This window comes from Diaporthe amygdali (assembly GCF_026229845.1).
Source record: "Diaporthe amygdali strain CAA958 chromosome Unknown NODE_2_length_3802984_cov_64_841326, whole genome shotgun sequence".
Lineage (NCBI taxonomy): Eukaryota > Fungi > Ascomycota > Sordariomycetes > Diaporthales > Diaporthaceae > Diaporthe > Diaporthe amygdali.
In genome coordinates this window covers 3,462,391-3,476,669 of record NW_026517022.1, presented here as the reverse complement: position 1 = coordinate 3,476,669, position 14,279 = coordinate 3,462,391, and the positions used below count along the sequence as shown (strand labels likewise).

Genomic DNA, 14,279 nt, shown 5'->3' with positions numbered 1-14,279 from the left:
CTTTTCATCTCATTGACGATGGTTGATGGCCTTCTTGCTCGCCCTCGCTCTCCTTTACCAACGGCTTCTTTTAGGTAGAGTGCCACAGCAACTGGTTGTTTGGGGTGGAGCCGGTCGGAAATAATTAATAGTAAGATGCAAAATCTAAACTACATCACTGGTAAATCCAGGCTTATAATGTTTTCTGAGTCATCACCAATCCGTCATCATAGAGCTATGGGTATCTCTCTCTTCTAGCAGTCGAGTTCAATGTGGACCAGATACATTCACACTCGACTACAAGAACTCTTCCCCTCGCTTCATGAGAGCAAGCATTGTCTGATAGAACTGTACTTGAGATCTTAATCATTCGTACAGCGTGTAGGTAGCGCGAGGCCATTGACGTCGACATCATCATGATGATCTCGATACACCGAGAAAGCACGCGGCCAAATGCCCATCTTGCCCGGAGACAAAATACCCTTCGGATCAAGCGTATCCTGGTTTCAGATAAGTTAGCAAGTCCAGAAGTCTGCTACAATCCTGCGCGGTGATCTCGCTAACCTTGAGCGTCTCTATGAATCTTCTTTGAGCGTGGTCATTGAAGTCGAAGAAGGCAGCGTTCTTGTCTGCATGCTCATGTCAGATTCCGTCGAACAGAGCTTTTAAGAGACCTCCCAAGACTCAGAAGAGACCTTACCCATGAAGTTGATATGCGTGCGGTATGCAGGATACTTCCTCTCTCTTCCAACGGTGAACAGCCTATCGACGACTTCTCCTACAACCTTGGCCTGACGCTTGTCGGCTTTGTTGTAGATCAGAACATTGACCAGAACGACATGGCGCTCATGCATGAAAAAGTCGAGACAGAGGTCAAGGCCCTTCGACTCGCAGATCTCACGGGTGAGATTGGCCCATTCCATGATCGCCTTGCCCGACGACGGCATGATCGGAGAAAAGTCCATATGAGCCGCGACACCGGATCCATCTTTTGGGCACATGAAGCCCATGATATTGACAATGTCCAGATTGGGCACTCCGACAAATATTCCCCCGTGCGGCCCTTTCACTTTCGTGGCAGCCAAGAGCCCGCCGTCCACACCTTCATCCCCGGTGTACAAGGTTCCTTGCAGCCGGGCTTTTGGCAACTTCTTCTCCACAAGCCGCTTCACGGTGTTGAAATGGGCTTCGACGACATCCTTCGAACCCTGTAGGGGCCACAGGGCTGTCCAGTAACCAAGGTCGTACTTCTGTTGAAGCTGCTTTAGCACGTGGGGAGGGATTGGTCCTTCTCCGTCGTAGTGGTCAGCGCGTCTCCCAAAGTTTGCGAGTCTCTCCACCAAGTCGATTACCCAGACCGAGTTAGGCAGGATCCCGTTCCGTCGCAGCGGGCTGAGTAGATCTACGAGTGCTTCGAGATCTTCGAACTCGAACACGTCCAATGAGCATGCCATGTAAGCCTCCGGAGAGGGCGAGAGCCATATTCCCAGCTTCGTTACAACTCCGAGATTACTCTGCAGAAAGAGGCCCTCAACCGAGGGACCGAAAGAAAACTTGGAGAGATGAGCCGAAGGATTACCATCCTGGGCGAACTGGCCTGTCCGTATGATATCGCCATCCGCAAGCATGACTTCCATGCCTGCAATATTCTGATGATGCACTGCTGTAGGCGTGTAGCCGACGCCCCTGTCGACCGTCTGTGAGACCAGCATCAGCACTCTACTCGGCAGGAGATCGACATCTCGCCACTTACATTACCCACAACGCTGCCCCAACCCAGCGATGGTACACTTGGCCACACTCGAAGCTTGTTCTCAAGACAGTAGTCGAACAGTTCCTGGAAAGAGACGCCTGGCTCGACAACGGCGTACGAGAACTCCTCGTTCGCCTCAATTACACGGTTCATGCGATGCAAGTCTAACGAAACAGCACCATTTAATCTTGGTGCAGGCCCTCCGTAGCTGTAGAGAGATCAGTACTCCTATGGACACACCGCCTCTGTCTGAATCCTCATGTAATGGAAACGGGGATGCAGGCTGCGGCATTGGTCTACTAACCTTAAGTTCTTTCCTCTGGAAAAGGTCCATAACGGAATCGAGTACTTGTTTGCTATTTTCAAAACTCCCCTAAGCTCCTCATTTGACTGAGGACTGGTAGATGAGACAACTCAGCAAGGAATACGGCCTAGAAGACTCGTCCGTACAGAACGACGGTATAGTATAGGGTTGAGCTCACCGGACAGCGGCACTGGGGAGCTTTCTCTCGGGACCATCTTCATTCAGCTCATATGGGTCGACATACTCGACGAGCCCATCGCCAGTAACGACTTCGGCAGCGCCAACGACGTTCTTGAACTCCTCGATCGCCCGGTTGAAACTTGCCTCGGACACACCAGGAGGAAGCAGACGTGGGATTGATGGTGTGCCTGACTCGAAGAACACCTTCGCGTGCGCCTTCTGATAGGCTGGGTCTTGATACTGGGCTGCGAAGGAGGAGGCAGAACTGCCATTCGGTGCGTCATTAATCATTTTGGATCGGTCTTAAGATTTCGTCTTCAAGTATCTATAGATACAGATAGGTACATTGTTTTCTTAAAGATGCTTAGTGGGTACTCGAAGCAAGACCGTGTTATATATCGATATTCTGGTGGGCAAACCACAGGCCTGGAACTCCCTTCTCCACATCGACACTTAAGCTTAAAATCCCGTCTGATGCACCCCAGATTCTCTCAACGCTGGACGCCTGGAATACAGCCTCGCTCCTCGTATGTCCTGTCCGTACGCCCTTCCTCCGCATTCCCCACCTCTCCACATGTTGTCACCGCGGAGCCTTGCCGGTTGACTCCACACTCAGAAGTCCCATATGAGATGAGATCATATGCTATTGACGGCATTTGGCCTCCACCAGGAATATCGTTCTGCCGCCACAGGCAATGTTTTGCACCAAAACTCCCCTGCATGTGTCTGCATTTCACACGTCATTCTCTTGTACAGTTCACATTGTCACGCTCATCTCAGGTCCTCTCTTTTTGTATACATGTCTCTCATTGTTTTAGATCGGAAGGCTGAAGGAGCTGATTATTTTGGGATCTCTGAATTGGGGCGATGTGTCCTGAAAGGCTACTTCAGTTCACATCGACATGGATAAAACGCGTAGTAGAAAGAATGTCGTTTCATACACTTATACTTGGAAGGATAGCTCAAGACTTTGGTTTTCTTATGATATTCAGGCTTTGAGTTCCCCGGCACCAGAGAACTTCAGGGACCAAGAGTCACCATCTACGGATGCAGAGTCATGTGCACAATTTGGGTTTGCCTGTCGAGTCCCAAATCCTCAGCCAACGAGAACACATAATTCCTCCGCCCAGCAGCGACAAGATCCTCCGCGTCGACCTGGCGTGACCTGGGCTCTCCCGGCCCATAGACCTGGACCTTCCCAGATGCGGCCTTGAAAGGGGCGTAAGGCTCCTCGCCGTTAACAAACTCAATCAAGTGGCGACCAAAAGTTCTCCCTGATGAGGCTTGTTCCTCGTTGAGGAACTCTTCGTAATTCTGAAACAAAAAGGCAGTATCTAGCAAGTGGCACGCCACGCCTTGAAAACGCCCTTCCCATGGGTTCGGTTCGTTGAAGTGGAAAACGTACGCCGAACCCGGCCAGCGGCTGGCTATCAGCCTCGTGGCAGCTAGCTGGACGACGTCGTGCGCAAATCGTAGGAAGCCGAGGCTGTCATCTTCTGGCCGCGTGTCGTACGCTTTCAACACGGCTTCCTTGGCGTCCGGGTTATCGGCCAGGGACTTGTCGAGGACGACGCGGAATTTGGTCCCGATGTGCTCCACACCAGGGCCGAGCATGTAGGCCAGGATTGAGGACTAGGAATTCGTCAGTAGCCATGCGAAACACGCAGGGAGAAGTCACCACTGCACAAGTTGAAACTCACATCCAACTCGCAGTCCCCCATCATGATCCGAGGGCACCAATCGTTGCCCGGCGGGCTAACGGCGTCGTCGGGCACTCCAGCTTGGTAGAACGGGGGCTTGCTTCCGTTCTTGTCCGCGACGGGACTGAGGGGAAGTCCTGGGCCGAGTTTTGAGACCCAGCCTTCACGGTCCGTTTCCTTCAGCTTCTTGATGCGCTCTGCAGGTGGAAGATCGTCAATGCCAAGCTTTTGCAGTACAGTCGCGTAAGTGCTCTCGGCGACCTCAAGAGGCAAGAGCGGCATGAGAGCTGGAGTCCCTCCCATACAAACAGCCTGGCTGAACAGGGGCTGGTTCTTGGTCAAATGGAGAAGTAATGAGACTAGTCGACAGTCATTGATTAGTCGATGCTGGGTGACTCCTTCAGTTCATGTCTCAAATTGTCTTACTGCTTCCCGCGCTCACTCCTGAAGCCGTCACTCTGGAAGAGTCTCCACCAAATCCCCCAATGTAGCGTTGGATCCAGGTGAACGCGGCAACCTGATCCTGTAGGCCTCGATCGGGCTTGATACCATGACTGATAAGCTCTTCGGACGTAAGAAAACCAGGAGCTCCTAGCCGGTAGCTTTGGTAGTCCACAAAATGTCAGAACCTTGCTGCGCACTCCCATGGACAGAGCGGACTCTGGAAGTCGACCCGACTTACTTGATGGTGACTCCGATCACCGGCTTCCCACAGCGTGCAGACAAGGCGACAAGACGCTGCATATCAAATTGAGGCCACGAGCCGGCGCCCAGATAATACCCGCCGCCGTGGCCGAAGACGATTACTGGAAGACCTGACCCCTGTCCTTTAGGAACGGTGATGTTGAGATTTAGACACTCCGTCGGTGAGTCTTTTAGTTCTTCATGCGGTAGCGCATGCTGGATGAACGTATGCTCCATGTCGCAAGTCTCACTCGGCTGGACAGATTGTGGTCTGTCAAACAGGTCAGCAATTTCGCAGGCGTGGTTAGCAGCAGAATGTGGAATTCAACACAGCGCTGCGTTTATCCGGGCTCAGGTCTCACCCATAGCGAGTCGCGTCAATGGGGTGCTGGCCCTGATTCTCGAAAAGTACGGCATTCGCGAACTGATGATCAAGCGTTGCATATGGAATTCCCCTGTACTGGATAGTCTGGTCTGAGTCAACACCAAGGATGGAACCCAGGGTCGGGTGCTTGAGGGTTGTGTTTTGCGTCATCTTCACAAGGTAACGGGCATATGTAATTACGACCAGTTCTCAATTGTAGAAGGAGTATGGGAAAGCTCGCTATAATGACTGTATTTACGATGTATTGTACCAGTACACACGAGAGGGGTGTGTGGATCCTTCATTGGGCCGCGAACGTGTGGAGAGGTAGAACAAGCATGAACCAAGTCCACAACTTCTCGCCTACTCACCCCACATCCTATTCGGGTAACAAATTCTATGCTGCCAGCCCCCCCTCCACTTGCTGGCACTGGCGAAATCATCTCTGATTATGCCCCCCTACTGAGGCAGGTGTTTGTCCGATGTCATAGGTCTCTGATTTGACTTGACACCACCACCTCGTCTTTCTGCCTACTGCAACAAGGAAAAAGCCTATCAATGCCCCAGAAATTGTCTAGTTGCCGAGAATCACGAATTCCTACAAGATTTTCCTATTTGATTATCTTTCGAAACGATCTTTTAAGGTAACCTTTGAATAGCAAGGTGCTTTTGATTCTCAATCTTTGGACTTTGAATTACAGGCTCAGGTTTGAAATGCGAAAGCATGCAGAAAAATTGGTAATATTGGGGTTAAAACAATACCGAGTCTACGTGATGACACGCATATCTAGTCTAAAGTGCCTAGCCTAGGTTATGCCCTCGACACCAATACCTCCTGCACTGTGATATTCTTTGGTGAAATCATGCATGATTGCGGTCCCTCCCTGTTGTTGATTCAGCCCTATATACTAGGCAGTCCATCTTCATAGGGTCATTTACCTTGAGTAATTCAACAAGCTTGGCAGAGTTGCCCTCTGCTTCTTTGAAGTTACGGATGAGCGAACTATCCTGCAGCTGAGCAGGGTCCGTCCAGATTGTCGTAATATTGCCGCTCGAGACAGGATTTATGATGTCGCGCCACTTTTGCCTCCGAACCTCGTCGTACCGATCGAGGATGGCTTCGTCCGCGAGTCCTTTATGGATACCATTCAAGCAGTCGAACAGATTGCCGACATCAACCAGACCTCCAGTGAGACCCAGGCCGCCACTGCGGTACAAATTAGTGTCAACATGTTCTTTCAATTTCTGTGTGGCGTAATGACTTGTCGACTTACAACGGATTGCAAAGATGAGCGGCGTCGGCCGCGAGCAAGAATCTACCAATTCGAAGACGAGGTGCGCAGCGCTGGTGGACCTTGTATGGGCTTACTTGGACAAGATTGAATTTTTCCGGAGTTGGATGACCCGGAAGAATGGTTTGATATTTCGACGAGAGACGCTCAAGGTACTCATCATCTGTCAGGCCTGGGACTTCGCCGTAAGTGATTTTCAACAGGCCATCAGCTTGGATCTTGGCCACCATAGCCCAATTCTCCACATCGCAGAGGAAATTGCTATCGGTCCAGTCTGGGGCGTGTTTATAGTAGTCTTCGTAGTACACCTTGTAGAGGAGTCAAAAATGAGCGGATGAATTGGGAAGGAAATATTAGCATTTTGTCGATACTCACTGTGGACGCGATGATCTGCGCGTCCCATGTGTGCCCGGCAAAGTCAGATCGTTTCTCAAACAAAGACTTGCGTATGACACTGTTTCCACCGTCGCAGCCAACCACGTAATCTGCTTTTATCTTCTCCTCGCCTGAGGCAGACTGCACCGTAACCCAAGCGCTATTGTGATCTTGTCCCAACCGACCGCCCATCACTCTGTGCTTCCACCGCACCTCTGCGGTTGGCTGTTCCATCAGGTGTTGCAGGATGATAGGCGTAAGCTGATTCAAAGGGAGACAAACTTGCTGGTACTCGGCTGGGATGCTCGGCATATTCAGGGTGGCCAGAGGTGATCCATCCAGTCTTCGCCATGTGAGACCATTAGGGATGAATGCGTTGGGATGCTTTCTCACATCTTCGAGAACCCCAGCGCGCTGTAACTCATGCAAGGCAGGTGGTGAGTAGTGGGTTGCCCGAGGCTGATCATCAAGACTGTCATTTGCTTCCAAGACCACGACATGTATTCCCTGTTTCGCGAGTAAGAGCGCCAATGTCAGGCCTGCTGGACCGGCACCTACAATGACAATCTGGTGATGTCAAAAAGAGTTCTTGACTGGGGTATGTACGGACACAGATACCTGGTCACTCACCTCGTTGATTGGCATGGTTGATAAACTAATCTTACTGAACTGAACTTGGTGGGTATTCGTTCAAGACCAGAAAGATACATGTTTTTCCACGGCGTAAGTCTTCCTAAGTATCCAAGTACTATAATGAAGCCCTTGTGCAAGTGTAAGCTCTGTGATGTGGAGTGTTGGATAATTGTTAACAATGACGTGCATTTAGACCCTGGCGCACAGGGGCCTCCCCACGCGATGAATCAACCCACATCCAGCCTCTCCACACGAACTCTGGTTGCCGGATACCGGAAGAAGACTTGCCAACCTCTCCACATGGAGAACACCGCTTTGCTCTCCACATACTACAGTAATGCTGGGCAGGGGGCAGTGAACTGCGCCCTTACCTTATACAGATAAAGGTAACAAGAGATGAAAGAGAAACTAATGTCTTGGAAGCTTTCAAATATCTGAATAATTTAGTGCCGAGTGCCTGTCTGTAACAATAATCTATTGAATGAAATTGACCCAATCGACGCAAATATGGAGGCAATACTGGGGAGGAATACATCCTCCATAAGCTCGACGCCACCACGGTACTACGAAATACTATCGAACGTCGGCTGGCGTGAGGCCGTGCTACTCATCACCTTGGCCTTGGTCACCAATGTCGTCTACAATGCATACTTTCACCCTCTGAGCAAAATCCCAGGCCCATTCCTCGCAGGGGTGACAGAGCTCTGGAGGACTACCAAGTACGCCTCGGGTCAGTGGCACCAGGACATTCTGGATCTCCATCGCAAGTACGGCCCCGTCGTGCGGATTTCACCGAATGAAGTCAGCTTCGTCGATCAGGCGGCCCTTGAGCAGGTCTACAGCCACACTACAGGAACCAAGAAGGTGACTACTGAGTTCAATTTGGATTCTTGAGACAACACGACGCTGACATGAATGTGCAGACTTCGTGGTACGATACATGGACGTTCAGGGGAGCCGGGACTGGTGTAAGTTTTCACTACAGCTATCACCACTCTCGCTATCTATTCTTCTTCCCTGCAAGGATTTGTCATCGGGCTAACAACTATTGTCTTGCACGTCAGTTCTTCAACACCACCAATACCCAGGAACATGCGTTCCTAAGAAAGAGGGTCGCCGGGGCCTACTCCAAGTCCGCGATAATGACCCAGGAGTCCTCGGTCCAGGAAGTCTTCGACCACCTCTGGCGAAAATTCCGCCAATTCGCAAAGGACGGACAAGAAATCGACCTACAAGTTTGGGCAAACTACCTCGCCTTCGACGTCGTCGGCAAATTAGGAATGGGAGGCCCCATTGGATTCATCGAGGGCGGGGACACAAAGGGGATTCTGCACGCAGTCCACCAAATCTTCTACGTTGCGGCGTCATCGGGATACCTCCCCGGGCAGATGTTATGGCTGCAGTGGCCATTCGTCCAAATCATCAGTGACTTCTTCGGGGCCGCGCAGGGGTTCAAGCTCTTCCAGGAGTGGAGCAAGGGACAGGTCCGGAGCCGCATTGCTGAGGGCCCGCCCAAGAGCTCACAGCGCCCGCGGGACCTGCTGGACCACTTCATTTCCATGAAGGAGCCTGACGGACAGAGTGCCACGGAGCCGAGCGTCCTGGCAGAGGTGGGCAACCTCATCGGGGCCGGCGCCGACACCGCGGCTGTGGGCATCGCCGTGGTCATGGCACAGCTCATGGAGCGCCCCGAAGACCTCGAAAGGTTGAGGCGGGAGATAGACGATGCGTATGCCAAGGTGGATCTCTCGAGTGAGGACTCCACGGGGTTGGGCGTGCGCGAGCTGGAAAAGCTGCCCTTTCTCAACGCCTGTGTGCAAGAAGCCACTCGTCTGTGTCCCAGCATCTTGTGGCAGCTCCCACGGGAAGCCCCTGAGGCGGGGATCACCATCGCCGGACACTATATTCCTCCGAGTGCCACCTTGGGCATGAGCCCGATAGCCCACAACCGCTCCAAGGAGATTTTCGGCGATGACGCCGATGAGTGGCGGCCGCAGCGCTGGGTGCCGGCTGAAGTCCACGGCGATGGTGTGGCCACGAAAAGCGATCGCCAACGGAAAATGGAGAAATACAATGTCACTGTAAGTGGTGCAGAAATTCCAATATATATACTAAAAGGTTCACGACTAACATGTCGCCCCTGCTTGCTCAGTTCGGATACGGATCCAGAGTCTGTATCGGCCGACACCTCGCTGCCATGGAGATGATCAAGTTCGTGGGCCAGTTTGTGCGCCAATTCGAACTTGAGCCGGTGGACAAGGCCAGTCCATATCAGCGCAGGTCGCAGTGGTGGTGTCTGCAGGAAAACTTCCGGGTGCGTCTGAAAATAAGAGACCATTAAACAAGAACCGCAGTTATGGAGGTTTGCGGCATCATAGCGAGTTACTTTCATACTTGGTTCCGCGGCATTGGCATGGGCATTTCACATGGCGCAAGACTGTATTATTTTCTCATTTTATGTTGGAGTGCCCATGTCGAGGAGCATATTATGGCCACAATATGCGAATAATCTTTTTGGGTAAAATCAGACGTCAATTCCTCTCTTCGCAAGTAGTTCATCTTAGTGCTTGATGGATCACGTTCTTCAACGTCTTTCTCTTTGGAAAATTTCCTTCGATTCCCGCGCTTCCATCCGGAGAAGGAAGTGTATTGTTCTCATGTCCGCAAATTCCCCAGACATTTTTGGAAAGTTCGTACCAACGTACCAAGGAGCGGATTCATCCGTGTCCCGAATGCAACACGAGATTCCCGAATTTCCCTTCCCGAAATCCAAAAGCTGATTGACAGATCGGCCTGCCTTCGCAACGCGGTGCCCATGTTGATGACGTCCGTAGTCGTCCAGCCAATGTGCAGTAAACTGACTCAGGTCCCTGTAACATCCCCACACTATCCCCACACTGACATAGACGGGAGTCCGGGAATTTCGAACGGGCCGTCTGAGGCACCCGAGCCGCCCCTCCATCAAGAGAACGTCCCCTGTAATCCGCCTCCAACTACCGGCCAGAATCGTACGCGCTCGCGAGCTTCCGGAGGACGACGGCCATCCGCGGCGCGACTGAGGTTCTGTATCAGCACACAATCCTGACGGGGAAATTGGTCAGACTCACCTCCCCACACCCAGGTATCATCGTAGAAGCCGGCCCAGTACCGCAGCAGTCGCGCAGCGAGGGGGCAGCTCTCGTCCGGCTCCGTCTCCTCTTGCCGCAGCATGGAAGAGATGCTCTGGAGCAGCTCTCGCTCCTTTTTGTCCAACTCCGTGCCGAGAGCCTGTGCAGCACAGATGATGTGGATCCATTTTGACACCAGCAATGCTTGATAGCAAGGGTTAGCTTCGGGGCACCGGCATGCATATGCATGTACGACGGCAACTTCCAAGGGCTGAACTCACCACTGTCCCATCCAGCAACCAGATTCTCAAGACTCCCATTCAGAGCCCCGGTTTTGCGGAAGAAGTGTGCACCATATCGAAGGGGGATGCACAGCCCCTCATACGCCATGGACGCAGCCAGGGTGAACTCGGCGTTCCGCTCCAATGGCACCGCCACGAACTCCTGGATCGCCAGAGTAACATCGCCAAGGCCCCCTCGAAGCAGAGAGTCACAGTCGAGGTGCGCCAGCGCCGGCATGGTCCTGCCGTAGCAGATGCGTAGCACATCCGCCGCGTTCGCGAGCTGCCACTTGGCGTCCTTGGCGTGCCGGCCTGCGTTCTTGTTGCCGCCTTGCTCGATGTCATCGCTGTATGCCCTGATGAGGTCATGACAGCGGCGCCCGACGGCAAAGAGTTTGGCCACACTCATCTGTGCTTCCCCTTCTGCAGACTCGGGGGCTAGGGGGGAGCCCGGCTTCGCAGATGTGAGCCCCGAAAGCGACCCGTGGTTCATATGCCAGAGCTGTGTGGAGAGGATGTGCATGATCGAGACGACTGCGAACGGCGACCATTGTAGCGCGGTGATGTCGGTGATCGGCGGCGGCGACTCTTGGTCGCTGCCGCCCACCAGCAGTGCACATGCCTCTCTGACAGTCGTGGTAGCGCTTCTGCCGTGGTCGATGTCTTTGAGTCTGGCCTCCTTCCACTCTGTCTCGTTTCGGGCCTGCCACAGTGCCTCCGAGCAGGGCAATTCGAGCTGCCCGTCGTGGCCTATCGTCAGGGGAGGCGCTATGCCAAACGTTGACGCCACGAAGTCGCTGAGGTGCCAGACACCATATAATGTCCTGAAGATAGGTGTAAGTTAGATCAGGTCTGTTAATCTCGTCTTGTAAATGGGATCAATGGTTGGGTACCGTTTCGTGCATTCTCTATCCAGCCAGCTGGCCCATGTGAGGTCTGCGTCACTTATGCCGCCCGAAAGTTTCAACTGCCGTGCCGAGGTCCGGTATAACTGTGAAAGTGCCTGTCAGTTTTAAATAACACAGCCCCACACATACCCACCCCGTGTGCGTGTGCTTACACTGAGTGGTAGCTCTGCGATCATGCCTAGGGAGCGCTCGGCGAGCTCCGGCTTGCCGCCCAAGATGCCGACATACTGCAGGAGAAGCCGCGTCTGGTAGTAAGCCAGGCCATTCCACCTCCCGGGCGTTGTAGGCTCCAAGGAGGTGCCGCGCTCACTGCGGTGGAAAGAGCCGGCGTGGATGGTGGCGCCAATGGGTGCCGCTTCGTCGGCCGCGCTGTACAGAAGAGCAAAGGCACGGCGCTCCAGCCGGTACAGCGCCCCAGTGGCAGCCATCGCGAGGAGGAGCCCCGGCGGTTGGGAATTGCAGTCGAAAGATGGCACATGTATCAGGGGAAGGTGGACGTTGAACACCTCGAAGTACGTCCCCAGGAAGAGACGCAGCGCTGCTGGCGTCGGAGCCTGGCGGTCTTCTTCGCCGAGCAGGCTCCTCATACTCGAAACAACAGCGTCGGAGATGCGGACTGGCGACGGTTCCGGTCCCAGACTTGGCAATGGTGGAGGCCAGGGCTGGGGACTGTCCACACGACCCTCGGTCTCGGGAGATGGTGGAATCCAGGGCCTGTTTCTCGCGGATGTGGGCGGGATGCGAAAATCGTTGCCTGATGATAGACTCTGACGAGCAGCGGATGGCTCATCCAGCACGGAAAAGTCCATGGCGTCCAGAGGGAAAGCATCCGCGGCCGAGGAGCCGAGAAAAGAGAGCCCGTCGAGAGAGGAGTCATTAGGAAAGGGGTCAAACCCATCCAAACCAAGCAGCGAAGTCCATGCTTGTGCCTCTGGGTGGTCTTCGGCTGGTTGAGACGCCGTCACTGTGCCAGTCTGGCTCTCGACTTCCACTGCCAGCTGCGACGACGACGGCGACGGCGTAGGACCGGACGGCGGTGACACCAGCCGTGATCCAGCCAGGGGACTTTCTTGGTGTGTGCGGTCTGGCGGGGCGTACTGGTCAACATGAAGTGTCTTCTCATGCCGTGTGGCGAGGTCTCTGGTAACAGAATACTCATCAGCAAGACTTAATCTTTTTAAAAAAAAAAAAATCTCGACCGCCGGCCACCATCCCCAAAGCTTCAAAAAACGAGTTGAGTGTCTTGCCTCCGACTGTAACGCCGATCGCAGTAGCGGCACGCATACGGCCGCTCTTGAGTGTCTAAATGTAGAGAATTAGCTCCTAGTCATGACAGAGACGGAATGCATCAAATACTCACGTCTCCGGGAGTGGCGTCGACAATGCTCACTCCGTTTGAAGGACCTCAAACAGCTGGGACATTTGTACCTTCTCGAACCGTCGTCGATCTCCGCCATCCTTTAGGTTGTGACCAAGGTTCCGTTGAAGATCATCGGTTGTCGGCCCAGCAGACAGAAATGTAAACGGAATGGGATGCGGTGGGGAACTGGTCCGCACCCCGTACATTCCGTAGTCCGTAGCTGTGCTACTGGAGTCGTCATGCGCATGACTCTCAATGCCCCCTTGATAATTGCGGGGAACAGTAGTCAATGAAACGGAAGTAGCATCTTCGTACTCCCTTCCGAACTTTAGACAGACCTTATTCAGCTGTGCCCAGATTCTCCATACACTAAACGTTCCTCGGCTGTCAATTAAAAGCACATTCTTACATACCTTTATGTTCGCACCTCTTTACGATTCACCCTAGTAATTGGAATCAAATGGTGGTCGAAGCGTAGTGATTTTAAAGGAAAAGGGTTTTCCTGAAAAGCCTGCAAATGAAAACTAGAGGGCTGAAAGTAATCTACTTTACAATAGTACTAGTCGGGTATCGTTATATAAGTAGCGGCTTTATCCTTAATTTTGGGATAGACTGCTTTGGTCTTGGCCTTAAATAGTAGTTTTAATTCCGGAATCGGTCCAGCAAAGATACTTTCCTGCAGACATCTAGCTCAGTTAAGGTTATCCCAAAGAACACAGTCGGAGTAGACATGGTGTATCCTGGAGAAGTCGTAAAGTCAGTATCCCATGCTTCCGGGCCCATTTTGAGTAATACAGAGCAATCAATCCAACCATATCGAACACCTAGGCGCCCTGTGATAGAAAGTGCTTCGCGAAAGGCGACGGACAGCTACCCATCCACAATGCCCTTTGCCCTTCCCATCTCCGACGTATGTGGCTTTGGCACACATTACATTCCTTTTCATTAGCTCATCATGCAAGCCACCGAACTGAACGCATCATTGTATTTTCCAGGGATGAGGTAATTCGTCCCATTCGCAGTCCAAGAGTCGCCTGAGCAAGTCACGCCGCTAGTCCGCCATATCATGTTAGCTGTGGTAGTAGTAGCAAGGTAAAGCTTTGAACGATCCACTATAAATGGGGGTATGAAAATACACGTACGTGTAAAAATCGCATTCGGGTCCTCCTGTATCCACAGAACTAACGCTATCATTATATGCTGATGGAAAGTCGACTGATAAACGTTAGCATCCACATACGTTAAAAATTCGCAATTTGCAATGGCTGAGAGGGATATAGAAAACATACTGCACGTATTCACCGGCACAGTAAGATTCGTGCAAGAGTCAGAGACCAAAGAGGCCTGGTTGCAAATCTC

General features: G+C 52.6%; 5 protein-coding genes across 5 annotated transcripts; 1 reads left to right on the top strand and 4 right to left on the bottom strand.

Moving 5' to 3' along the window:
- Positions 1 to 341: 341 nt before the first annotated feature.
- J7T55_012422 (uncharacterized protein) lies at positions 342 to 2,507 on the bottom strand (the record flags this gene model as incomplete). The annotated part of the gene is made up of 6 exons (XM_053137305.1): positions 342 to 479; positions 544 to 608; positions 680 to 1,676; positions 1,733 to 1,940; positions 2,037 to 2,129; positions 2,215 to 2,507. The coding sequence occupies 6 exons, from the start codon at positions 2,505 to 2,507 to the stop codon at positions 342 to 344; spliced, it is 1,794 nt and encodes a 597-aa protein (XP_053000220.1).
- A 750-nt stretch (positions 2,508 to 3,257) lies between these two features.
- J7T55_012421 (alpha/beta-hydrolase) lies at positions 3,258 to 5,135 on the bottom strand (the record flags this gene model as incomplete). Its single annotated transcript, XM_053137304.1, has 5 exons — positions 3,258 to 3,848; positions 3,917 to 4,275; positions 4,343 to 4,518; positions 4,599 to 4,871; positions 4,963 to 5,135. The coding sequence occupies 5 exons, from the start codon at positions 5,133 to 5,135 to the stop codon at positions 3,258 to 3,260; spliced, it is 1,572 nt and encodes a 523-aa protein (XP_053000219.1).
- A 635-nt stretch (positions 5,136 to 5,770) lies between these two features.
- Positions 5,771 to 7,276, bottom strand: J7T55_012420 (monooxygenase; the record flags this gene model as incomplete). Its single annotated transcript, XM_053137303.1, has 5 exons — positions 5,771 to 5,848; positions 5,904 to 6,171; positions 6,239 to 6,564; positions 6,632 to 7,198; positions 7,262 to 7,276. 5 exons carry the CDS (start codon positions 7,274 to 7,276, stop codon positions 5,771 to 5,773), a joined length of 1,254 nt encoding a protein of 417 aa, XP_053000218.1.
- A 495-nt stretch (positions 7,277 to 7,771) lies between these two features.
- J7T55_012419 (uncharacterized protein) lies at positions 7,772 to 9,605 on the top strand (the record flags this gene model as incomplete). The annotated part of the gene is made up of 4 exons (XM_053137302.1): positions 7,772 to 8,128; positions 8,188 to 8,232; positions 8,329 to 9,345; positions 9,417 to 9,605. The coding sequence occupies 4 exons, from the start codon at positions 7,772 to 7,774 to the stop codon at positions 9,603 to 9,605; spliced, it is 1,608 nt and encodes a 535-aa protein (XP_053000217.1).
- A 652-nt stretch (positions 9,606 to 10,257) lies between these two features.
- J7T55_012418 (uncharacterized protein) lies at positions 10,258 to 13,126 on the bottom strand (the record flags this gene model as incomplete). Its single annotated transcript, XM_053137301.1, has 6 exons — positions 10,258 to 10,319; positions 10,372 to 10,575; positions 10,653 to 11,476; positions 11,546 to 11,643; positions 11,713 to 12,700; positions 12,951 to 13,126. 6 exons carry the CDS (start codon positions 13,124 to 13,126, stop codon positions 10,258 to 10,260), a joined length of 2,352 nt encoding a protein of 783 aa, XP_053000216.1.
- Positions 13,127 to 14,279: the final 1,153 nt, after the last annotated feature.